We start from the raw sequence: 25,196 nt of genomic DNA on the forward strand, positions 1-25,196 counted from the left end.
GCATCGTACGACTCGTTTCGCGTCGATGCCACCTCGCAAATCGACCCCTGTCGAGATATACGACCGTGGAAACGCGTAAAAACGATAAAAATCATGACGCGTACGCGATCGAGAAATATGTGTATAGCACGCACAAACGAGTTACCGGTTCTCCCCAGGAAAGTCCGGCTGGTCTTTTTTAGTTTTGCTCAACGGAACCCAAGTCCCTACGATGCGAACTCGTAAACCACAATTACGATATTCCTTTTTGTCCCCGAACGATCGATGGAAAGCGAGAATATCGTGTTTCTTTCCTGATCCATTACCTGCCGCTGTTAACACCTGAGAAATCGCCCGCCAACGAGAAGCTCGCTTTTTGTATCGTCGTTGCGCATACGAACATATATAATTCGCGTCATCAATTTTTTCCCTTTTGTTCCTAACTTAACAAACGGTGTAATCTTTCGTACGTGATCGGTGGTTGCTTTATCGTCTCTCGAGCTCTGATCCTGGCTAGATCATGCTGTATGAACACGTAACAAGAGTCGGCGTGATAATTTAACACAGACGTACGCATATTTACGTACATAAGCGTACGTACAGCTCGCGATCGCAGCCGATTGTATACCAGGCGCTTATGTATTTAAGCGCGATATCTCTCCTGGATTCACGGGTGAACGCGCGTGTGCGGCGTTCACGTCTCAGAGTTCACGTCTAGGTAACAACGCCTCTTGCATCTGTACAACCTTGGAACTCGTTTTCAGGTCGATGAAACCCTTACCAGCAGGGATTTACGCTGCTACAGGCACGAACAGTAGATCCGTTGAAGAATCGCGCGAAACGACGTTCGAACGTGTAGCTAATATTCTATCGAAAAGTCGATCGAACGTATGCCGATGGGCAGGCTATAAATCATAATTTGCTGATCGTTAGCGAGACTATTAGCCAGGGGAACTAGTCGCGCGAAAAATCGACGAGTCGGGCAATTCCATCTGAATTTGCGGTCATTTACCGTGAAGTGCATTAGCGATCCCTTTCCGTTCGGTCGGGGGCCGCTATTTCTTGCGCACCAACGTTACAAACGGATATACAGCCGGGACGTAAGAGGCGAATTGCACGAAGCAGGAGTCTATTAAGAGCAGAAATAACCACGGTGTATTACACCACGAGATCGACCCACGAACCCAGGATTTAATCAACACACCGAGCTATCGATCCTAATTGTCATCTAATTATCCACATTATCTCGAAGGCATATCGTATCTTGACGGCGATCTATCGCAACACCCTCTGCGAGTGATTTTTCCACTGCTAACTCTTGGTTCGCGTTTAGTTGGTAAGTCAAGAGGGAAGGAGTATCGGGAACGAAAGGTCAGTTGTTCGCCTTCGCTCCTGGGAACGTTGCATCGCGAAAATTTCATCAACTTACTTCGTCGGTTAGGAAATTTTTAGGCATCGATGCAGATCTTGACACGCTTATTAAAATCAAGAACAATCATATCGTTATCTTAATGAAGAACCCCGCGTAGACATCGCTACTCATTACCATATGGTTGCGAGAATTGGACGTGAGGATGTCTCGCGCAGGACAAATTTTGAGTCACGGGATATTCGCGCAATCCCGTGGCAACAGAGATGGTCCAACGTCGAACAAGTTCAAAACAATGGCAAATGAAACGATGATTTCGTCAACGTACGCGTATCGCAACGATCGACCGCGGCAGCGACGGCAATGTCTTCAGTTCCGTGAGTGAACGTACACAAGGCGTTCGAGTCGGACAAGAAGAAACGGGTAACGCCTGTGTAGGTATTCCAGCAGCCTTGGGACGCGTATCCAGCCTTTCTCTGGATCGCAAACGCGATTCCAATTGGCGATTGTCGCCGAATTCTGTTTCTTCTGACCCCGGACACGACGTCCCGCTCTCGTGAAAGTGAAATCGCTGCACCGGACCTTCGGCACGAACGTATCGCTTGACTTGGTGCGTTCTGCGTTCGGACAACCCTCTTTTCAAAGCCGACACCTCGCAGTTTGGATATCGAGAGTATCTTATTCTTTTCTCCTTCGATCGACGGATCACGATCGCATCATGCCACGTTCTCTCGAAATCCAAAAAACGCGTGTCACGTTCGAGACGCTTTCTCATTGGCGACACCTCGAGAAAGCGGAAGTTGGCAATTCGATAAGTTCCTCGTCGAATATCGGAGACGCTCTAATTCCCGAGAACGACTCGGCGATTTTATTTCCAGTCACATTGTCGCGATTTCGTAACGCGACGTAATCGTTCTCGCCGATCCAATTAAGGAGCACCTGCATTAAGGGGCGCCAGTGACGCGCGTCGATAACAATATGATAATGAACTTCAGGTGTGGTGTTGACAGAATCGTAACGCGCAAACGAAAGTGGATGCACGTCGGTCGACCGGTTACGCGCGGTTATCGTTCCGAAGCTTTTGTTCCTCGCTGTAAATGGTGCGAAGGTCGTCACCGATTTGGAAACGGGTGGAAGCCTGCGCGATCCACGCTCGCGTGACTTTGATCTATTTTTCAACGCACGATCACGCTCTCCATCACGATCCGGTTGCATCACAGCGAAGCCTTTTGTGTCGTCCTCGCCTGCACGCGCTGTTTAATCGCTCGACGAACGGGCTCCTGGAAACGATTCAGCGTTCGATTGCTCAACCAGGAGTCCAAGTCTCGTACCGCCGCCTAACGCTGCGTTACTTTTCATTATTAATAGAAATACCAAGATACGGGTAAATACACGAAGGTTCGCGAGCACCGTTTCACAGAGAACCAAGTCTATGAGATAGAGAGAACAAAAAAGAACGTGCTTACGTTAATCGTTGCATCGTTCTAAATGTTTTTTACGTAGAAGAGTGAACGCCATAGAATCTGATCTGTTCATTTGAAAAATGTCGGCTTGCACAAAGAAAACGTATGAATCGAGTAGAGGGATAGCTCCTGACGCATTGGGTCAGCTGGATAGAACGTCATTGAAAATTTACGTAAGATTTGCGCAATTTTCGTCCGACGATGATGTTTAGTAATGATGATGCTCGCTTTCCTTTTCCGTGGAAACGATGTCTTAAATTGCGTCTACAAACGCAAAACTTGGTTTACGTCTGATTTATAGCACGTTTCTGAGGAGCTTGCACGCGGGAGAAAGCCACGCAACGGGAAAAAAAAAAAAAAGAAATCGCGCAGCAAGAAAATACGCGCGTCGTCGATGATTTGATTACGAAATCGCGATGCGTGAAGAAGACTCTAGAAATTCGTCAAAGGTGAGACCATCTCTGTTCCGTCTCACCGATCTGGAGACACGGTCTTAATTGTTTCGCGAGATCAACGATCGGTCATTCAGATGGATCGATAACAGGTAGAAGGTTGTGTACGAAGACAATTGTTTTAACGAGCCAGTTGTCCGTTCTCCTTGCGTAACCGTGCGTCTGCCGTGTGCATAGTCTTGTCAAGAGGAGTCGAAAAGTCGCGAAGAGGAAAAATGTCATTTTACGTTACACGGTGCACGAGATAATACGACGAGCCAGACGCTTTCTGCCTCGGTTAATCTCGGATTACGCGCGAAGATACATAACCGACTACGTACCATTTGATGAGTGAACACCTTTCTTAATCTGCTGGAGTCGGCAAGATTCGAGTTACGTAAAAATATTACCGCTAACATCTCCCGTCCACTAGTTTAGAAAATTTTACACATACGACATTTATGTCGCCCACTAATTAATATCTGCCCGTAGAAAAACACTGCATCCTTTATGATCGGCGTACCATTCGTCTAGCGAATTATACTTGGTCGAATTCCTTCGCTGGGTATCGTGCTTGTTAAAGAAACGTTCCGAGCATACTCGAGCTATAGTTCGACAATACGCGGCGAAACGTCGAGTCAGTTCACGCCATTCCCGGTGGTCAGCTGATTCGATTGAAACCAAGATCGAAGGCGGCCGCGTACAAACGTTCACCTCGTTACATGGCAGCGGCTAGTCAATCCGCTAGTCAGAAAGCCGTACAACGAGACGTAGGTGTGTGCACGTCGATTACGTGGGTGCAGTGACTTCCATGTCGACGCGAGAGCGAGAGAGATGCATGTTTTAACAGGAGCGTCGAGAATGAAACTCGCTCGCGCCTCGGATAAGCTATATCTATCTTTTCTCTCGACGCGTTACTACGTCTATTCTAACGATCTACAGGCCATCGGTTGCCTCACCTTAAATCGAGGATGGCTGGCTAATGGTTGGCCAACAGCGTTAGCTTTCCTAGCCTTCACAGCCTTTGAACACAATGAACGTTGCGCGTGCCGAAAATTAATTGGGACGAGAGATAGATCGAATCGAGGGGGTATTTGTTAGGAAACGCGAATAGAAGCAAAAGATATTAGGATATTACCGGTTAGATCGCTGTCACCGATAACTTCGTTGCTGATTTCTACCGATTACTAGCTAGCATTCGCGGTAACGTTGAATAGATAGTCTGAATGTTACTTCGAGACGGTATTAATCGCGAGAAAGAGGTAATGTTTAGGATTCAGTGACTATAATAACCGACGGTACAACGGTTAATTTCCATTCGTACGTAGAACGGCAGAACCGATGCACGGGTTCTCGTGTAGAACCACCGCTTTCCATAGAAAGTTTCGCGTCCTTTGTTTTCCTCGGTCGCGGTTGTCTCGCGACGAGACATCGAAAGCATTCAAGATCGTCCTGGTATTACGAATGACGAAACGGACAGCCACGTAACGATACTCGTGCGTTCAGTTATATCCGGGTCAGGAACGTGTCGCCCCTAGGAATCTACTACGTTTATCACCGTATTTAACCACGACGAGGTACTCTTCTCCGATTTCCGCGAATTCTCTGGCCGTTCGTCGATTACTAAATGTTAACCCGACTTCTGCGACACTCCGTCGCCTCTCCTTCTCTTTCTGGAGGCCACAGCGTGGAACATCGACCGAGTAAAAAGGAGACGAGGGCACACTCGATGTGTATCTGTCTGTCCCTTGGAACCGTTCACCTCATTACGTACCCCGTTCCCGCACACACAGCGCGCGGACGTGTGTTTCACTTCGTCGAGCGTTTACGTGGGTGTGCAGCGTACCGTATCGGATATCGAGCGCGAAAAAGATAACGGTATGCCCGGCCCGCGATAGCGAGAGTGAGATCAGATGCTTTCGAAACCTCGCGGACGTTCGTGGCTAGTTAATACACGGGAATATTCTCATGGAAAATGCCCTGTACCGCTTCGACAACTAACGCGCCATACTGAGAATCTATAATGTCATTCTATCGATAGTTCTGTCTTGAAGACTCAAAGAGCGTCTTGGGTTCCTCACGTTTCGTAGTCCGTGATCGCAAACTCGTATTTCGATTTGGGTTATAGCCGTCGACCTGTGGAACGAAGAGAAACTTCCATGTTTAAAATATCGCCGATACAGGCTGAGAAAAATGAGCGTGAATAGTAAAAGATGTGCCTAAATAACGATGATGTAAGATATCCAAAAGTAGGTACGGTTCGACGAACACTCGTAAATTAATTCGGTGGTCAAACGTTGCTTTGTCAATATCAAGCATTTCGGTCTACTTACAGACTTGCTAACACGACACCGATGGTGAAACTTTGCGTACAATAGTAGTTTATACTTCGGATATACCGAACGTCGGATTTCTTGAAATCACGGCTACAAGTACTTACGGGCACAACAGATCGCGCCTGATCACTACCCTTCCTTTTCCACTTGCTTCATCACGCGAGTCTTATGCTCTCTTGTTCCACTGAGAGCATAGAATTTCGCAAAGTGATCGTTTCGAGTCACGCGTAGAAAGGCAAGATTAACTACATTTTGACATCTATCCCTCTCTTCTTCTCGCTTGTCATTTTCAATGGAAACAAGCGTTTCGAATTTACGAGTAATTTATCTGAAAGATTTGCACGAGATATTCATCGTTCAGGATCTTTTCCGATGGACGTTACGTGCCCCGGATTTCGATATTAGCGTCGTGATTCACGACGCCACGAATCGGTCGAAAGTTAACGGCGAGATAAAGGGAATCGCGAATTCATGCAAATTTCTAAGGAAATTCCAAGCGGCTGCGCGCGTTTCGCTTTGTTTACGACACGAGATGAAAATTAGAACGGAGACGGTGGGAATGGGTCTCAGGAAATTTTGAAACGAACACCGTGTCCCGCTTGTTGCACCTTTCTAACTCGTGGCTGTACGCGAATCGAAATAGCAAAGGTTAAACACGTTGTTCGCACACGCCCCTGTAACTGCGTAACTTTCATGGCCGATCGGTACATTTCCACGCCTGTGTGCATTTCACGCGATCAAATCTATAGCATCGCAATTATGAATTGGATCCGCGGAATAATTTTTTTCAACAAACGTTTTGTCTGTTATTTAACGATATTCGCGATATATTTTCGGAGCGTGATTCGTGAGGATTAATGCGGTGGTTTGTTTCCATCTTCGATTGTTAATATTTGTCAGAAGTTAACTTGCGTAACCTTTCGTCTTCGTACTTTCTTTGTACTCTCCTCTCGCGTCACAAGGTAATCTCTCCGAATTGTCTTCGTCGATGCAACGAACGTTCGATGTCAATCTCGTGGCATAGTAATTAATCACGTGTTCGTTCGGAACGTAATAATCGTGCTTAACGAGGTAACCGCTTTCTACGTTCTCCGTCTCGCGCGATTTTTGCATAACCTGAATTGCAAGGTTAAACAATCGGTGATTCGTGCTTTCGACCACCTACTGATTACTTACCGCTTCGACAATGCTATCATCTCGAGAAACGGCAGCGCCTTATACGCTTCTTTCATACGGACTCTTTGATTATGCGCGAATTGCCGCTGCCTTTCTGACGTCTTGCACCGATCTCAGATCGATAGCGGTTTCTTCCGCATCTAACGCAACGAGTACCTTTATGCAAGTTGTTATCCAGCAACTTAATTTACGAATGTTTTAAAAAAACTCACTCACGTATCTCCTTTCACGCCTACTTTCCTCTTCCTCGTGCTATGACTTCACGAATTTACTTTCACGACGATTCGCGCGCGCTCATCTACCTAACGGTCTAAGCGGAAGGTTAAGGTCCTGTTTGAATATTCGGTGAATCCGCTGCCCACGCAGCATCAACGACCTCGTCTTCCGGCACTTGGTCGCTACTTAAGTAGAAAGAGATTTGTAAGGGGAGAGAAGATCGTGGGATCGAGGCACGAATGCCGATGAGGTCGGAGTATCTTTAATAACGCCGAGGGATCCAGCGAATCGTGAGTAGGTGTTCCCAAGTGATCCGCAGGATTGAAGACTGGAGCGAGGGGCGTTCACTGGTTACCATTATGCATTCGTTTATATCGGTGAAGTTGCAAGCAGCCCTGCGAACAAACGCGATCTCTCAGCGGTCTTTCTCTTAAACAGACGATTAATCACGGGTAAAAGGGTAAGGGGAATGACGCGCAGCCTATCCCACGGCATCCCGTGATTGTAAAGTTTTATTTCGTAAAATATGTTTCCGATCGCGTCGCGTACGTCACTGTGAGTCACGTTCGCGCTGTTGCGTCGTCGGTCAATAACTTCTAATCCGAACAACCGTTCTATAACGCGACGTTCTAATTAGCCGCTTCGCACGTGGGAATTCGACTCGATCGCTTGCCAATTTCTTCTCAAACGTTAATACGTAGGTATATTCCGGTGGAAATCGATCGTTAAAAGCAACTAGCCATTATATGCGAGCGTTACTTTCGCGCGCTGGTCTTTGCTACCGATATTTGTTAAATAAACTACTCGAAGTTAGCAGTTGATACGTTCCATACTAACGTTAACGTTAAAAGAATGATTTAATCGCGTTGCTTCGATGCGGGCTGATTGAAAAAAGACTTTTGAAAGGTATACGATTAAACGGTCGGTCGATGCAGAGTCCGATATCGTTGATTGGAAGAACGGCGGAAGTCTTCTAACTTCGTTTGGCCGATCTCGCTAAATTATGGTCGGTGTTTCGCTTTTATCGAGTCGTCCACTGGTTACGAAAGCGCGCTTGTCTCGTTCTATCCAATTTGTATTACGCTATTTGTATTACGTATTCCGTACGCCAGGTAAAACGGAATTACTGCGGGAAATATCGAAGGAAAACAGGCGGAAATACGAGTACGAGACCTCGTATTCATCGCCACCTCTTTTGGCAGATGCGTCTTTTCACTTTTAAGGCCGTCCAGTGGACGAGGCACCGTTACCCGATTGCATCCACGTACTAAGACGCGCGTCTAGAAACACCGATTCACTTGACCAAGAAGCCTGCGGCCTTGTAAATTCTCTTTCACCCGAGGATACTCGGTTTACGGCTGGAGTAGAGGGAATCTCGTCGATCTGACTAGAAAACAGTTTCCATGGACGCGATGGCACAACTATCGAGGTCGTGTCTTTGTCGTTTCACGATACGACTTGCGTATCGGAATCTGTTAACACCTGTTCGGTCGTCGCTCAAGTGGTACGTGATTCTTGCTTTTTTGCTAATCAGTTGCCTAATAGACTTATCCTTTAAAAGTTTCCTTTATGAATATGAAAAAGAAAAAGACAAAAGACGAAACGTCTTAAAGTGGAAAAGTTTAGCGCGTGTTAGCTCGACATGGTTAGCTCGACAAAGCTATTTGTCGGCGATGAAATGTCGCTGTAACGAATATTCACAGTCCGTAAATGAAAACGTAAGTGTTACGAAAGCGGGTGGTCGCACAATGCCACGAAACTGTATCGCTTTCGAGAGAGAAATTCCCCAAGAAAGTTTTCCTCGGCGAACGTAATTGGTCCACGTGATGTAGAAACTGGGTCGCAAGTTATTCTCGGTCGTCACGTTCCATCTTGCAATTGTACCGCTGGGATTATGAATTTAATTGCGAACCGCTAATACAATACTCTCGCAATTACTGCTAATTATTGGCGCGCGTCTTCGTTCTGCTGATTCGTACGCGCTTGCTTGCACGACACTTGTCGACGTTAATCGTCAGGGAACATTTCCACCTTTCACTCGTCCACCCAATGTCGAAAGGATTAATTCTCACCTAATCCGAACACATGGCTGGATTGATAGACGATTGCGCAAAGCATTATGCATCTTCTGATTATTACCATATACGATGCCCATGCGCGGAGACACAGCACGATGCACATCTCTGTGATTGCTAGTTTTCCACTTGTCCCTTCCTTTCGAGGTCGTTCTCCGTCGTTTAATAATGAGAAAGGTCGACGGATGTTTCACCGAATCCACTGTTTCCACTTCGCTACTATGCATTGCTCAATCCTTTTATCTTTCATCCTTCCTAGATAAACGGATCTGCCTGTCCTCGAAGGACGGCTACGTAATTCGTAAAGAAGAAGAAGGCTTCGATCCTAACGAGAAACGCGAGACAACAAATGGCATGCGCGTTTTTTAGACGTTTCGTTATGGTCGCCGATCATATCGTGTTCCAAGACTGTATCGGATTGAATAAAACGCAGGGTGTAGCGGGTGACGGTAACCGGTGCGGTTACGATTCGATGCTCCACTTAAAGTGGGAATCGGTTCCCAAAGTCACGCAAAGAAACCTAAAAACCGTTACACGGAGCAGATATATTCGTTAGATTTCCCAGCCCGTAGGCGTCACAGGTATTCGTGAAATCGACGCGGAAACGATTCTGCTTTTAATTTATTGCGAATCAAACGCAGTGCTCGTTTTACCGTTCGAACGAAGTACGCGGTGCGTCGATCGAGAGAAATGCTTTGATTTACAGACTCTCGTATCTTTCTCTCTCTCTCTCTCTCTCTCTCTCTCTCTGTTGAAGTCGGAAGTCTATTCAACGAGTCGTATAAATTCTCGAGATTTACAAGAACGACAGGAAGGCGATGCTTGAAATTCCTCGTTTTTCGTGATATACTCGGCAAAACTGTTGGATCGCGCGAAATCCAACGTTCTGATTCCCTGCCAAATGCGAAAAACATCGAAATTAACAGTGCGCCTATCCGTTGTGCGGCAATCGCGGCTGGCAATGAAACTCGAAGCAACTCACGACGTGAATCGTACTTACTCGTGTTCTCTGACTTGGAATGACCCGCCAACGCGATAGGCCCGTGTTTTCCACGCTGTTTGCTCGATTCACAAATTCCTCTTTTTGCTGGCGCACACAACGATCAAGATTGCGAAACTCCGCTCCGGTGCACGGACAATCTGGGTGTTCGTGCCGCGAGGAAACTATATCGGAAAGAGAAATCCGCTTAGTTTGGCGTTGATCGGTGGGACCACTAACAGCGGTTAGATAGAGTAAGCAGGCTTCGAAACTGTATCACGAAATTGATGCAAACTGCTGCGCTTCCGCGTAGAAATCGGTAGTAACGTGTACTCGATTATGTTAATTACATTCAATTTATAAGCGATGTCATTTGTTAATGACAACATTTCTTCCTACCTTGATTTACGATCCAGCTTAATACGGGAATTATAGTTTCCCAATCGCAACTGATAGTTCGCTTCTTTCGCTTCTGTCAGGGTCTTTCAATTTCGACACGATCACAAAATATTTCAATTTCTATAAATTTCATCATCAACTCCACCCAAGAGACTGATGGAATCAGTTTCAAAGTTTACGTTCACCCTTCCAAAACAAGAGAATTCCATAAATGGGAAGCAAAGACAAGATTCGTTGCCTTTGGTGTGTTCTTACAAAAAACTAGGGATTGCGCATTCTGGATCTATAATAATTATACACTTTTCCTTTGCGTAATTGGACGCGTGACTCGACGGTAATTGTGCGCGCAGCTGATTCGATCATCGAGCAATCCTTTCCGATCGCTAGGGAGTAATCAAATTATTCCGAGATCGTGTGCCGGATCGTTGGAGAGGAACACAGGAAAGCCTAAGTCACGAGGAAAAGTTCCGAGTCACCTATCGACCGTGTTATTCAATACAGAGACCGTCTCGGTAATTCGTTGCCGTTGCACAATTTAAAAAATTGAAAATGGAAAAGTTTAAGATCTGAATTTATCGTACCAACAAGATGCAATTCCGTAATTTCGCGACTGCGAGTTTATTTGGCGGGAACTCAATGCAACTGGAGTATGCTTATGATATTACGTTGCTACATTCCCGGGCTCGCGCAAACGTGATTCGGGTTTGTACAGTCTAGAACGGTGTAATTGCTGCTTCGCGTTGCATGCAATCGCGAACGAAGGTATTTAATTTGCCGCAACTGTATGGACCTTTATTAATCATGGGAAAACTCGAGAGTACAATGCATTAACAAGCGAGTCTTACATATGGAATTAGCTGCAACGAAGAAAGGACGGACTATCGATGTGCTATATGGCATTCGATTGCGTAATCGTATTGAAATTGCAAGTGGCGGACCATGGGTACCGCGGAAGTATCTTGATCTCTTCTCAGAATTAATGGGAACGAACGTTGAAAATAGACGTCCGGCTTGAAATTCTAAGCAAATTTCCGTGCAATATGTTTAGCAAAGTGGCAAGGTGGACACGCGGTAACCGCGGACATGCACGCGCCTTAAACTGTTTAAACTGTCCGATATTATGCAAGCCGTGTTCCAGTTTTAAAGCCCCGCTTCGGTATTCCAACTCACTTTCACTCATTCACTCGCTAACTCTTTTATCATGACTTCTCTCGCTCGCTCTTCTTTCTCGGCCTGCCTCCTTCCCGCGTTCTTTTTCTCCCTCTCGTTGCCATTCGTATGACTTTCACTTCTCTTAGCTTCGTAAGTCGTTCCTTCCTCGCCCCGCGTCTTTCGCTGCAAACTTCCACTTGTAACGCCTTAGAAAACCATAGTCCTATGATTTACAGAGTGCCCCGGCGACTCTCGTTGCTTTGCAAACTATGGACGCGAATCGCTCCACCGTTCGATACTGAAAATCGCTTCCCGTTTCGCGGTTCCCGAACGAAGCCCTTTTTACATGCACGTTTATCTCGAAAGATCCGTATCTCGTTAAAAACACAATCGTAAACCGCGTAATTTACGAGGCAACGGAAAGTTTACGATGGCGTTGTGGCGATGAAAATCGTCCTCCTGGTTTTCATATTTCGAAGGAGTTGTTCGTTTCGTTTTGCACGGACCAACTGTTGCGTGATCCTGCGATCCCAGGAACGTACGGTATTCAAGTACCGAGCTCCTTGCAATGTGGGAGATGTTATTAGGTTGTCGTTATGATATTTACCTCGTAGTCTATTAGAGAGGTCTGTAATGCGTCAAAGGCTGATTCCAGCGTCTCGCAAAGCTATCCTCGTCTTTCGTTACATACTCAGCCAGCTTTATTCTCAGCGTGTAAAAATTCTAATTAGCCGTTCTAACAGGTCGCAATTACGTAATTTATGGACTGACGAGTTTGTTATAGGTGGTAAATAGGCACCTTATATGGCCGTAGGTCGTTAGAGAGACGAATTTACGGTAATATCGGTACCGAGAAACAATCTGTTTCTTAAATTTCGACTATTATCGCCTCTGCTACCAAAGGTTAGACACGTTCCGGGAAACCCCTGAAATTGCTAGTTTTACGACATGTTTAGGCGTCACTTAACTCGGCACTCCTATTGGTTTTGCACGGACAATGATTTTATGGTTTCCGAATTATGTTTGAACGACCAGCAGGACTGTGATTAGGTAAAATACCAACCGCTGGTACTAATTGCACGGAAACTCACGCGTACCAAGTTGCCGACGATAATTTGTTAATTATATTGTAAAATATTGTTAAATTGTATTGTAAATATTGTTAAATATCGTATTGTTAAATATTTGTTAATATGTTCGTGATTCCATGGTATTGATGATACGTTTGCCGATCGACTTATCCCATTTTTACATTCGTGTCGAACAAATTGGTGTCTCCGATGCGATTGGTCCTGCTTCATACGCTTTGAAATATGAGAATTCCAAACGCGAACACGAGGTAGTTAAATTATAGTTTCACGGTTTTTCCAATTACCACGAAATCGTTAACGATTTAAAATCAAAAGTCCGGTAGCTGTCGGTGTAAAGCGCGCTCGTTAAAACGCGCGTTACGATAATCAGCGCAACGTAATCATTTCTCAGCTATACATCGAAGAAGGCGTTCCTCCAGGATGGCTTTATTGTGAGCGATAATGAGACCACGTTGTCTGTCTGGTAATACAGTTCTCACATTTCTGCAACATTCAATAAGGCTGAATGGTGTAACTTTACATCCACGATCTCCCGCCTCTCTTTGCCACCCACCCCCGGTTGATGTCATGTGAAAATTCAGCGAGTATCTCTCTCACAAAAAGAACCCGCCGAAAACCGCAGCTCTTGCGAAACCCGGCTCGGCCGTTCAACGAGTTTTGTAATTTTTCCGTCACAATGAGCCGCGCACGACCGCCACTCCCCCGTTTATTCTCCATTATCAAGATTTTAACGAGAGGAATGTCTGGCCGAGCACGCGCCCTCCTACGAATCCGCGAAGGCTTCTTAACACGTCGATCAAACGATAACAAGTAGCTCGCGTTGATTGGAAAAATAAAATACACGGAGACATATTAACAACGAAGGTCAAACGACTAAAAGAATGCCAAGGAGCACGGTCAGAGAATGTACGCGTACACGAGTGACGAAAAATTGGAACGCGCGTCGAAGGTGGGACCGCGTTTCATTTGACATTTACTCCATCGCAGCCAAAGTGCGCGAACATTCACGGGATCAGTATATTATTCGCCTTTCTAGAACGTCTGAAACACCTCTCGTCATCGGCCCTGACGCTCGATCGCATTACATTTTATACGAACGCCAGGCAAATGTCAGAATCGTACGAGATCCGTAAGAAATCTTATTATCCCTCTTAAGGAAAGAGGATTCCTCACGCGAAATCGATTTCACGCCAGGAGAAAAGATCGCGCCGCTGCGGAGGAAATTGAATTGCGACTCGATGCGATACCGCAGTAAGTACTGCAACGTCGCATTCCTTACAACAACGACGAGATGGGTTATCGGTATCGTATATCATTCCTCCGAAAAAGAAAGTCGTAAAGCGATCGTGTTCCAAAAGGAGAATCGTAGGAATTCGTGGTCGAAAGGGTCGATAAATATTTAAGGATCAGCTGCCTTACCATTGCGGCAAGGTCGACGTCAGTCTATCGGAAGGTCGAGAGAACGGTACCAGGATATTCGTCCGAATGCTCGTTTTGTCGTACCTTCTGAACTATATTCTCTTCAAGGTCGATCCCGTCACGCAGTCCAGAGAGCTCACTTTCCTCCATTTCGATTTTTCCTGGTGACCTTCGTCGCGGCTAGTTGATACTTTCAATGACACCGGGAAGAGCGCCAAGCTGCGTCTCCTTGCTCGAAGTACATCCACGAGGACGCGCGTTGCCCTCGTAATCGTCGCCACGTTCGATAAACAATTCCAGCAGATAGTTTGTTCACGATGACCACGCGATGGTAATTGACCACGATGATTATAGATGGTATTATAGGTGGTTTAATAGGATTTACGCAGCTTTTCGTATTACGAAACGAAAGTGTGATTCATGTGTGCCGCGATTTAGCGAGGTCGGTCTATTAACAAGGTATAAAAGTAAAAGTCGCTTGGGTGGGAACGATTGCATCTATAATCATATTTTCTTGTTTGTTTGCCAAGGGCTGCCACGTTAATCGCGCTTCGCGGCGCACCAGTTTCCACAATTCCGTGTAATTTCAATTAACGACTGGTATCCGTGATGTGTCCACGCATGTTACGAACAGCGACCGTTACGAACCACGTTAGGTCGCTAATAGAAAGTACCCTCGCGGTTACAAACCAGGCCGTTCGTTTTTACACTGTCGGACGAAGAAAATTTCCAACGTGCGTCGAACCCTTGCCGCATGACTTCATATTTTACTTGCAAAACTGAAAGCATTTGGATGGAACGCCGCGAAACTGGAAGGCGAAGGTTGGCCAAACGGTTCTTGTTTCTCGTGCTTTTTGTTCCTCGGTGTTATCGTACAGAAAAATGTTCTCCGTCTCGTTGAACAATAAGGGCGTGTTAAACTTGCGAAAGAATTGAATTTCCGACCGCTGCCTCGATAAACCGGTCTTGATCTAATTAAACGCGTTCTCGGTGATCGATCGCGTCTACGAGTTATTACGCGAGGCTTACCTTCGCAGCGGCTCCGATACAACCCGCGTCTCCAATTACAGTTGCTTAATTCTACCGGTAACGGGTGTCTCTTCTCGTCCTTCGCATCAACAAAAATTCATTACCGGTATCCCGCGCGTCAGATGCGCGCAGCCTAATGACAATTATGTAATCGCTCTGTTATTCCTTCGCCGCACATGGGAAGGTAAAGAAACACACCGGGAGTTGGGCGTTCCACGGTTTCACCGCGCCTCGTAGCTCCGCTGAGCGCAAAAACGTTGACCCAGAAATGCTTTCGATGCACGTGGTTGCTATCGCTTTCGATCGGCAATTGGGGAAAAGTTGGAAAATAGAAGCGAACGCCAACTTTCGACTCGTATAGTTCGTTTCGTTCGTATGTATTTACCACTTTCTCGTTTTTCCTAACTTTTGTCAAATTTGACACACTCGTGCTACCCTGTCTTAAGTGGTGAACGAGGATATCTAACGGAAGCATTGGCTCATAGATTTTGACAGTTTAGTCGCAACTCCGGTAACACCGTTATAGAAGTGGTAACGACGTGAAAAAGGATTTACATACAAGCAGCCGGCCTAGGCGTTACTGTACAGGCACGTATTCTCACGACGAAAGTACAACAAGGAATGGCGTAAGTCACGTTTCTAACAAATCAATTCGTCTTTCCAGCGGTGGCGCGGTCTCACGATGAAGTTGTGCCAGAAAGCTTTAGTGGGATAATCGAATCCGCCAGCAGACGAAACAATGGTAGAACGTAGAAACTATATTCAACGATAGCATGTTATTTAGCTGGTAACAAAGTGGCACCGCAACCGCTGCCAAACGCAACGCATCTCGCTCGCTTCGTGTCTCTCTTGTACTCCTGATGAAATATCGTTCGCAAATTCGCACCATAGCGACCACATCGTATCGATTACGAAAAATTTGGCGCCAAGTGTTCGATTTCAGTTGCCCCTTTCCCTTCCCTAGTCGTTGTTGTGGTGCATCCGAATCTGCAAACATTGGTTGCTCGAATTTCTCGAATGTGCGTACGCGCAAGGTCGACCAAAAAATCCGGTTACTTACAATCCGCGTTACGCAATCCACCATCTCGTCTACCGCTCACGTTCCAATACCTCAACCGATCCACATCGAGATACGGGAACATACACTACTATAATTCAAACTGTATCGGATCCCCGTGGACAGTATCTTTTATCGTTCTGAATTTTTTCGTTAAACCACTTCTGCTGCGGAGGCGGATATCGAACGTGTCTCAACTTAATCGTATCCTATTCTGCTTTCAGAATGTCAACGAAACCCCATTCCTAGAAGCGCCAGAGCGAGTAGAAACGAAGCGGTATTGGAATTCGAGTGTCCCGAGGAATTTGGATATTACCCTCATCCTCGTGACTGTACGCAATACTATGTTTGCGTGTTTGGTGGTGCTTTGCTCGAATCCTGCACAGGGGGATTAATGTACAGGCAAGTATAATCCTCGAAAGTTATCCTAATGCGTCGAACTTTACAAAAAAAAAAACTTATTTAATTACAGCAATTTCATTAATTTTATCTTTAGTTGTTCTAACAGGAGCTATTACTATAATGATTTTGCGTTTAATTATTATTATTAATTAAATTAATTATATTGTTTCTACAACAGGATATATAATCCCAGTTTTTAGCTTAATTAACTAAACTTAACTATAACTCAATTTAATTAAATGATTAGAATTAGAATTCTATATTTTGACTTCTTTTTTCGCGTAGAATCGCCCCCTCTCCGCTTGTACCATCAGTTACCAACCACCCTGTATAATCCCAGGTTTTAGCTTAATTAACTAAACTTATCTATAACTCAATTTAATTAAATGATTAGAGGGGTTATAATATATAATTCTTGTCCTACTGTCGAGCCAACATTTTTTCTCATTGTAAAATACAGCCGCGGAACGTTTCTTCGAATCAGCTGATAATTGATCGAGAGGACACGTGCAAACGGGTGAACAAACGGATTGCGAGCAAAAACGTGGAAACGATTCTCGTACACGATCAACTAATACGGGTAGAAATTGGTAGCGCGGTAAATTGAAACTCGAGCGAATAATACGAGGAGTCGGATCAAAAGCGAAATGCGGTATTGTCGTCCAGATATAGACAAGTCTAATGGATATACTCTCCCGTATTCCCAGGACTCGTGTATTACGAGATTCCGTGGAGATTTCTATTTCTTGTCCGTTTCCAGACCTGAACAGAATGCTTCTCAAGCCTCAGAACGTCCACCAACAAACTGCACTACTCGTGGAATTAAACATTTTCGATAACACTAAATGCGCTATACTCTGTTGTTCGAACTAAGATTTCAACCATCTAAAATCGCCTGTTGGCGGCTACGTTTCATATACTTTTAACAAATATCTCGATATCGAATAAAAGAATTTTGTTTACGCGAGATGGTTCGCGTGACGTAGAGTCGGTAATCGAAGAAACTTGTTTCCCGATCGAATCACCATGTTTGATGGGAAAAGTCACGTCGTACGTCAAAATGATGCTTTATAGTGGGCGAATAGTATAAAAGTTAACAAATTACCGCAGCAATCACCGAACTTCTGCCTGTATCGTTAAGGGTAATACTAAGTAATTTACTTGAACCCTCGAAAGGTACTACCTGGAGTTGGTAGTATATTGGTATATTGTCAGGATCATAAAGGTATATTGTCAGGAGTAGTAAATCTGTCACAAAACTTGCTTAACCTAAAGTAAACCGAGCTCGATGTGAATGCCATGCTTTATTCAGGATAATGGTTAATTTACCTGAAACCTATAGCGTAAAACGACCCTCGAATATTTCTACGAGATGAAAATTTTGTAAAGAAGGTTTCGTGCTATTCTAACACAGTTATCATAGGTATACCAACCCTGCTATTTTTTGCCAAAACGATGATCATAAAACGATTAGCGAAATACAACAATCGATATTGAAGAAACTTGTGTTGCTTTCTTTTTACAGTCACGAGTTGCAGACATGCGATTGGCCACGTAACGTAGGTTGCCCCGAAGGCGGATCTCCCAGTAAGGAAGCCGAAGAAGATCCGTTATTGGAAAGGTGAGCTTTCAACGCTATTACGTGTCGCTTGTAACTATTACACACGTGGGTTACCATACCAATTTATTTATCAGTTTTCGACTGTTCGATTGTCTTTGCTTGTCTTCCCTTTGCTATTCGATGCGAACGATTAGTCAAGAACAGGCTGCGACCAGGCCGATCTGTTTGAACGGTCTTTGGAGAACAAAATCCTCTCTCGATCGATCTATAATACCGGACGTCCGTCGATTGCGTGACGATTCAGCTTTGACGGTGATTGCCAAAGAACTTCACTCGTGTTCGCTGTTGATGTGGAAAGAGGAAAAGCCGCACGGAGTGAGAGTTCGAAGGACGAGGAAACGAAATGGGAAGGGCGTAGCGATCGAGACAGAAACGTATCGTCGAAACGATCCGGTCGTATTTTTCCAGTTGTCGAAACTGTTACGGAATTACGAGTTGATCAGCGATCTGACTGCATGCGAGAAAACAGTACCTTGAGAAAATAGAAGCAATGACGTCAAGAATCGAACAATAAACGTCGATCGATCGCGATTAATCCGATTACGATTTCCTCTGCCTCCCTATTTATCGCTAAAATTACAATTCAGGTCTGCCATGCTTTGTCAGACCGGTTGCCACGTATGAGACTTCCTATTATCTTTGCTTTCCCTCCACTTTTACAATACTACGCTACTTTATTCTTCTAGAATTCTTTGGATCTCGATCAAAAGAACCGTCAAAACGGCTACGCGTTAATTCTCCCGTCCATTGAAACTCGTTGCCGAAAGGATTAAGCGGAAACCCAGTGAATTTGTTGTATAACCGAGCGCTAGCCTACAATGAACTCCCACTCTCTCCGGCTGTTTCTCGCGGAGAGCACTACACCTCGGAACCGGGTACGACTTCCCTTGTGCGAGCAAAAGTTAGGCAACAAGCGGTCGCCGGTCGCTCATTAACGTATTGTGCACGAGTAATCGGGGAAAGAAGCGATTTCCCAACCTGTGCCCCACTTCTTTTCATCTCGCCGTGTCTGATCAACGTCCTTGCCATTCCTGGCAACGTGTTTTGGTATCGAAACTGGTTCGATCGGCACGCCCGGCCGATGAGACGTTACGATTGATCCGTTTCGATCGACGAATCGATCCGCTCGGATTGGTCCGGCTACGAGCGCAACGCGCCGTTCTTTTATCGCAATGAATTTTCGTTTAAGCTAACACGGTCAACTTGGTTTTATTTCCTCCGGCGTGCCGTGTTCGACACGGAACTTTGCGAAATCTCAGAGGTCGAGAAAAACCCACCCAACCCAACGGCCGCAATGATCGTTAAAGGCCGTCAATTAACCGTGACGCAATCGTTTCTCTTGAATCGCGCAGATCGGCAAAGATCGAGACCCTTCAGGAGCAACAACGGCCGCAGCAGCAAATCCGAGAACAACAGCAAATCCGAGAACAACAACAGATCCGAGAACAGCAGCAGATCCGAGAACAGCAACAGATCCGAGAACAGCAGCAGATCCGAGAACAGCAACAGATCCGAGAACAACAGCAACAACACAGACGTGAACAGCAACAGCGTCCCGTTCAGAGACAACCGATTCCTATCACGACAACGCCGTCTCCCGTACCCCAAATTACCGAAAAGCAGATTCGACAGAGGCAACAGGCCAGGAACTATCACGAGGACGAGTACGAGCCAGCGTCGGAGGTAGAGAGCGATAGGCAGCAACGAGTCTACAGAGGACAACCCTCGACGATTGGCCAAGTTCAGCGGGATAGAGATGGTCTCCGAAGAAACGTGATTTCGGTGAGTTCCTTTAGTCGCTATAGTATATATGTATATATATCGATGGAAAGATTAAAAAAAAAATTTTTTTTTTAAATTTTATTCTATATTTTCGACTTCTTTTTTCGCGTAGAATCACCCCCTTTCCGCTTGTACCACCAGTTACCAACCACCCTGTATATTGGTTTTTTTAAGTGTTCTAACGAAGCTACAATAAATTGAGTAATCCCTCGCTTTCTTCTACTTCAGAAATAGCATGATTAAGTATCGGTTTGCCATTTGTCTGGAACGTTTGGCAAGATAACTGTAAATCAATCAGAGATAAACGTAGGCCGGTCGATTGGAACTGCCCGACTCGATCGGCCAAACAAGAAAGTCTACATAGCGTAAAAACGGGGACACAGAAGACTCGTGTTCGTACAATATAAATTTCTCTGCTATTTTCGAGCTCTGAATCTATTCGTACGCGTTGCGTAGGAAATAACTTTCGTAAGAAATGAATTCTTCGCGCAATCGTTGCCACGCGGGCGCCAAATCAATTAGCGTGGTTGAAAGCAAGATAAATTCGACGAGAAATAAAAAACAAGCGAGGCGGGAATTAATTTCTCAATTAATGTCCCGCAGGAAAGGGAAAAGGAGAGTCTGGTGAGCACGCGTGCCCAAACGGAAGCCCATTACAGGTACGTAAAATCTGCTTTGAAATCGGACCGAGCAGCCCTGCCGCGGCGCGCGCTACGACCTTTTTACTCGATTTCTCTTTCGCCGTGGGCTCCTTTAATTCTACCGGTGGCTGCTTCGCCTTTACGTAACGTCGATTCGACGTTCCTTTTTTCCAACTTCCAACACCGATTATCTCACGAAACGGCTCTAGCTGCCAGTGATCGTTTAAGATAACTCTCTCCGTTGATAAGTACCCCTCTAAAGAGAACGTTCCAGAATGTTAATCCTGTTTAACGTGGCACAGGACGCAAGTACCATCCTCCGAGTCGCCGAGAGTCGCCAAGATCTTGGCGTCCACCGTTGCCCCGGTCATCTCCAAATCGTACTACAACGATCCGGACCAGAGTTATCCTTATTATACCATTTACGATGACGACGTGTCCATTTACAAAGATGACGGTAAGATAATTGTTTACGTAAACCGACTCGTGACTCGTTTATCCAATCGAAATGCTAGAAGTCGTCCGTGATCGCGAACGCGTCGATGAAACCATCCGGAATAATATGAATTGGATAAAAGTAATCGATGGTATTTCCCGGTTAGATTACAACCAATATACCGTGAATCAATCAGTGCCCGTTCAACCGAGTGTCAAGATCAGCGAGGTAAACACGAAACAATACCAAAAGCCAAAGAAGGTCGCGGTGAATGAAGCGGACAAATACAACCTGAACCAGGACGTTACGGCGCAGGATTACGATATCTACGAGAATCAGGTAGAATGGAAAGCGTCTAATTGCTCATTTAGAAACGAATTGGGTGCAAATCGTGAATCATTATTGTGTCGTTTTTCTGTTTGCCATGTGCCGGATGTACGTCCAGGCTCAGCTTAACAAGAACAAGTTCCGAATTACCGAAAACCAGTCGTTCAGGTGAGAAATCTTTTATTAATTAAGACGGAACCTTTGATAGTTTTATGTAAAATACTCATCGATGTCTGCTAAACCTTCAAACTCTCTCCTTGAGCGTGAAGCGAGAAAGAAACTACCGTCGCCTTGAGCTTTCATCGATGTCTCTTTGCTATTCTTTTAAATTACGTTTCTTAGGAATTGAAGATGATATCGGCACATCCGTGCAACGCTCGCTGACTCTTACCGCTGACTGATATTCCGTGAAATCAAGCGAAAATCGTGCTTACGTAAACGCGCCAAGTTATCGGTTTAAGGAGCGTTAAAAATAGTAGTCGGCGCAGACAAACGCGCGCAACCTGCTAGACACCCGTCCAGCTGGTCTGGATGACTTGCTGTTTCTAAAAGTCCATTTCAAGCTGAATTTCCTTTTTCTCGCCTGTTCTATCGGATGCTTTAATCGCTATATTTTTGTATTTCATTTATATAAATCTCATTCTAATTCGAACGACGTAAAGTCAACGACAGGCAGAAGAACAAAGAGAAACTTTACACAATTGGTCATGGTTAATAACATAGAAAAATTGGATAAACGATCCGTCTCAGCAGTGCCGTCTGCGGTCCTTCACCGCAGAAAGCGTCGATGGGAACACGAGGAGAATCGTTGCTCGGTTTCTCGTCAATTTATTAATTAATCGTCGCGTGTGCACAGACCGAACGTGCTCAGCCACCCTGTCGTTCACGTGACGACTCCAAATGCCATCGTAGACACGTTTATCCCGTTAACAACGACCACGCAGCCTCCGACAACTACCAGCAGGCCTTACACAGTCAATGCACCCAGGTAGAGTATCCACATACTCATTATCGGTCGTCGTCGACTAGTTTTTTCCCGAATTATGCAACCAGAGAGGACTGAGATCGCAAGGATCACCGCGCACAGCTTGATAGTATTCCGACAAATCGATAGTGACGAATGCGACATTATTTCTCGCTTTCTTCGAATGTCGAGAGGCATACGGGATTCCCCCGTCCTTTCGTAAAGGTTTCGATAAAAACCCGGCGGTGTTTATTCAGCGGGGACTCGTTCCATGATCGAAGATCATTACGCGATATTACTCAGCGCGAAAATATAAAACGTGAACGCTGATTGAATGCAATGCGTAAGTACGCTCGTACATGTTCACTTTCATTATATACTCGCGTCCAAGAGTTCGTGAAAGTGGTGGTAAAACTATCGTAAGCGAGATCGAAGACGTTGAATACCGTAATATACTTAGGATTATTTCTCGTGAGAGTAACACGTTCAGTCACGTCCAAATTTTTCGATAATGTAACAACGAATTACGACGCGTTTCGATCAGCATCTTCGATGTTCGTTCCGTTTCTGCTTGAACCGATTCTTTGGATTTCTGCACGGCGAAAGAACGGCCTTGCAGCGTCTCCATCGACCAAGACCCGATTTCGCCGGTCTCTGTATTCCGCTAAACGAAGCATTCGCTTTCTCTCCCGACAGTCGAACATTTTCCTTTTGTGCACTACCGGAAACATCACCGATTTTTTCATTTTCTTTTCCTTTGCCTCTCTCTCTCTCTCTCTTTCTCGCGTGCGACTCCTCCTCGCGTTTTACCTCGATTTCTATCACGCCTCCGTTTTCTTCAATCCTTTTCTGTGTTTTTCTTCCAGCCGAGGTCGCCCACAGCAGGTCCACCGTGGCACGGCACCACCGTAAGTCGAGATACTTCGCACGATATTTCGCTCTTCTGCGTATTCGAGAAACTAGCTCTAGTTCCGATTAGTCGACAAATTATCAGGTTCTTTCGCGCAACGTTAACATCGTAAAGGTTGATTACGAGAATGATCGTTGCAACGAAAACGAGCATCCGACCCGGGATGTCGAAAATCACGAGATCCACTAGCGTCGCGTCGCCTCTCGGTGTCTTTTCTCGTTGCCGACGAGGTGAACGAACGTGACTGTATCGAATTAATGCAGTTAGAAAGTTAATTGCGTGTAAGCTGCACAGCTGTCGCTAATAAAGTTACTAAACGATTATCCGCCTCTAACGGATACCATCGGCCACCGGGAAAAGTAAAAACGAAAGAATAGAAACGGCAAGAGAGATAAATCAATTTTTGATCGATGGATCACGAACGTTGTCGTTGACAGAATGGTGAAATCACGTTGCACGAAAGGAAACAATAGCTAGTTTCAGCGAACTGCGGAACGCGACCTTTTTTCGCCATTGATTCTCTGAAATCGATAATTCTGCGTTTCAGGCGATCGCGACCAACCTTGAAACCGTCCACCGAGATCGTATCGAAAGCGCAGGAGTTCATCGACATTTACAGGTATCCACCGACGAGGCCAGCGCCGATTTATCCGACTCCTCAGGTCGACAAACCAGCGGCAAAGTGTCGCAAGGACGTCTGCTTGCTTCCTGATTGCAGCTGCGGCGGCGCGGACATTCCAGGTATGCGAGCACACGCAAATTATTTCCTTATCCGTTCGACGCTCGATACGGAGCAGGGGAAAACGACCGGTGCGCTTCGCGTCGAGGAGACTCGCATACACAGCTAAACACGCGGAAAAGTCGAATCGATATCATCGAAGTTGGAACGATACAACGTGGGTAGCCAGTAGCCAATGACGCAAGCGTCCGTACGCCATGAATGTTAAGTTTAGCCGATCGGTTTAGCAGCCACCGTGACTTTCTCCGGTTCTAACGTTACACATAACCGTTCCATGGGCCGCTCGAAAGTGAAACAGATCCGCCTAGCCGCTTGCAATTTCGCACGTGCGCGTAAGACTGTTCGAAATCGAAAGCTCCCGCGTGATTTGAATCCGAATTAGGCATTCGCGTTTCAAAAGTATCTATATCGACGCTGAAAGCGTCGAGGTATCATCTTATAGGCGTTATGTCAAAAGAGAACTATCCATATATATTAAATTAAAGCGCGTGGCATGAACGAAACGCGTCGAGTCGCGGTAATAATATTTGGCCGCAGGCGAGCGATACGTAAGCGATTAAAACAGCCTAGCTAGCTGTACATGCGTCTAGAGTGGATTGTGCAACCGCATACCTCGCATAAATCATCCGGAAGAATCTGCCAGAGTCGGGTGTCTCTGCTTATGTTTCGTTTCTAATTAAGCAATGGATCAACCGCGCTTCTTTATCCAACGAGATTTCGTTTTTCTGATAAGCGTTGCGTGTCGCATGGATTCGGTCGCGGTAAATTCCACCGATGCACGAGGATATCTCGCGATCTCTCTTAGAAGTGGACAACGAATGAAAATCGCGCAACGTACGATACATGTGTGTAATGTCGTGTACTTAGGTGGAATCCCAGTCGAACAGACGCCGCAGATCGTTCTGCTGACGTTCGACGATGCCGTGAACGATCTGAACAAACCGTTGTACAGCGATCTATTCGAAAATGAGCGTAAGAATCCGAACGGCTGTCCGATCACGGCCACCTTCTATGTTTCGCACGAGTGGACCGATTATAGCCAGGTGCAAAATCTTTACGCGGACGGCCACGAAATGGCATCGCACACTGTCTCGTAAGTTAAACGGAAAGAAAAAGTAGCCGCAGCTTTTTTTCGCTCTGACTACGTACACGGGACGGGCGAGGTTACGAATGTCGCGCTTCTACGCTAATTCGTTGCTCGCG

General features: G+C 45.6%; 1 protein-coding gene across 3 annotated transcripts in view; it reads left to right on the forward strand.

Moving 5' to 3' along the window:
- Cda5 (Chitin deacetylase-like 5) overlaps nt 1-25,196 on the forward strand; it is a 40,991-nt gene that overhangs the window by 11,587 nt on the left and 4,208 nt on the right. The window contains exons 2-12 of one of the 3 annotated variants that reach the window (XM_076618934.1): nt 16,396-16,573; nt 18,099-18,194; nt 19,547-19,976; nt 20,580-20,635; nt 20,920-21,074; nt 21,220-21,392; nt 21,499-21,548; nt 22,237-22,368; nt 23,211-23,252; nt 23,802-23,995; nt 24,861-25,086. In XM_076618934.1, coding sequence (XP_076475049.1) covers nt 16,396-16,573; nt 18,099-18,194; nt 19,547-19,976; nt 20,580-20,635; nt 20,920-21,074; nt 21,220-21,392; nt 21,499-21,548; nt 22,237-22,368; nt 23,211-23,252; nt 23,802-23,995; nt 24,861-25,086 — 1,732 coding nt within the window. The remainder of the gene's footprint in view (nt 1-16,395; nt 16,574-18,098; nt 18,195-19,546; nt 19,977-20,579; nt 20,636-20,919; nt 21,075-21,219; nt 21,393-21,498; nt 21,549-22,236; nt 22,369-23,210; nt 23,253-23,801; nt 23,996-24,860; nt 25,087-25,196) is intronic. The other 2 variants (XM_076618933.1, XM_076618935.1) reach the window with 2 other exon arrangements.

This window comes from Bombus vancouverensis, chromosome 5 (assembly GCF_051014615.1).
Source record: "Bombus vancouverensis nearcticus chromosome 5, iyBomVanc1_principal, whole genome shotgun sequence".
Lineage (NCBI taxonomy): Eukaryota > Metazoa > Arthropoda > Insecta > Hymenoptera > Apidae > Bombus > Bombus vancouverensis.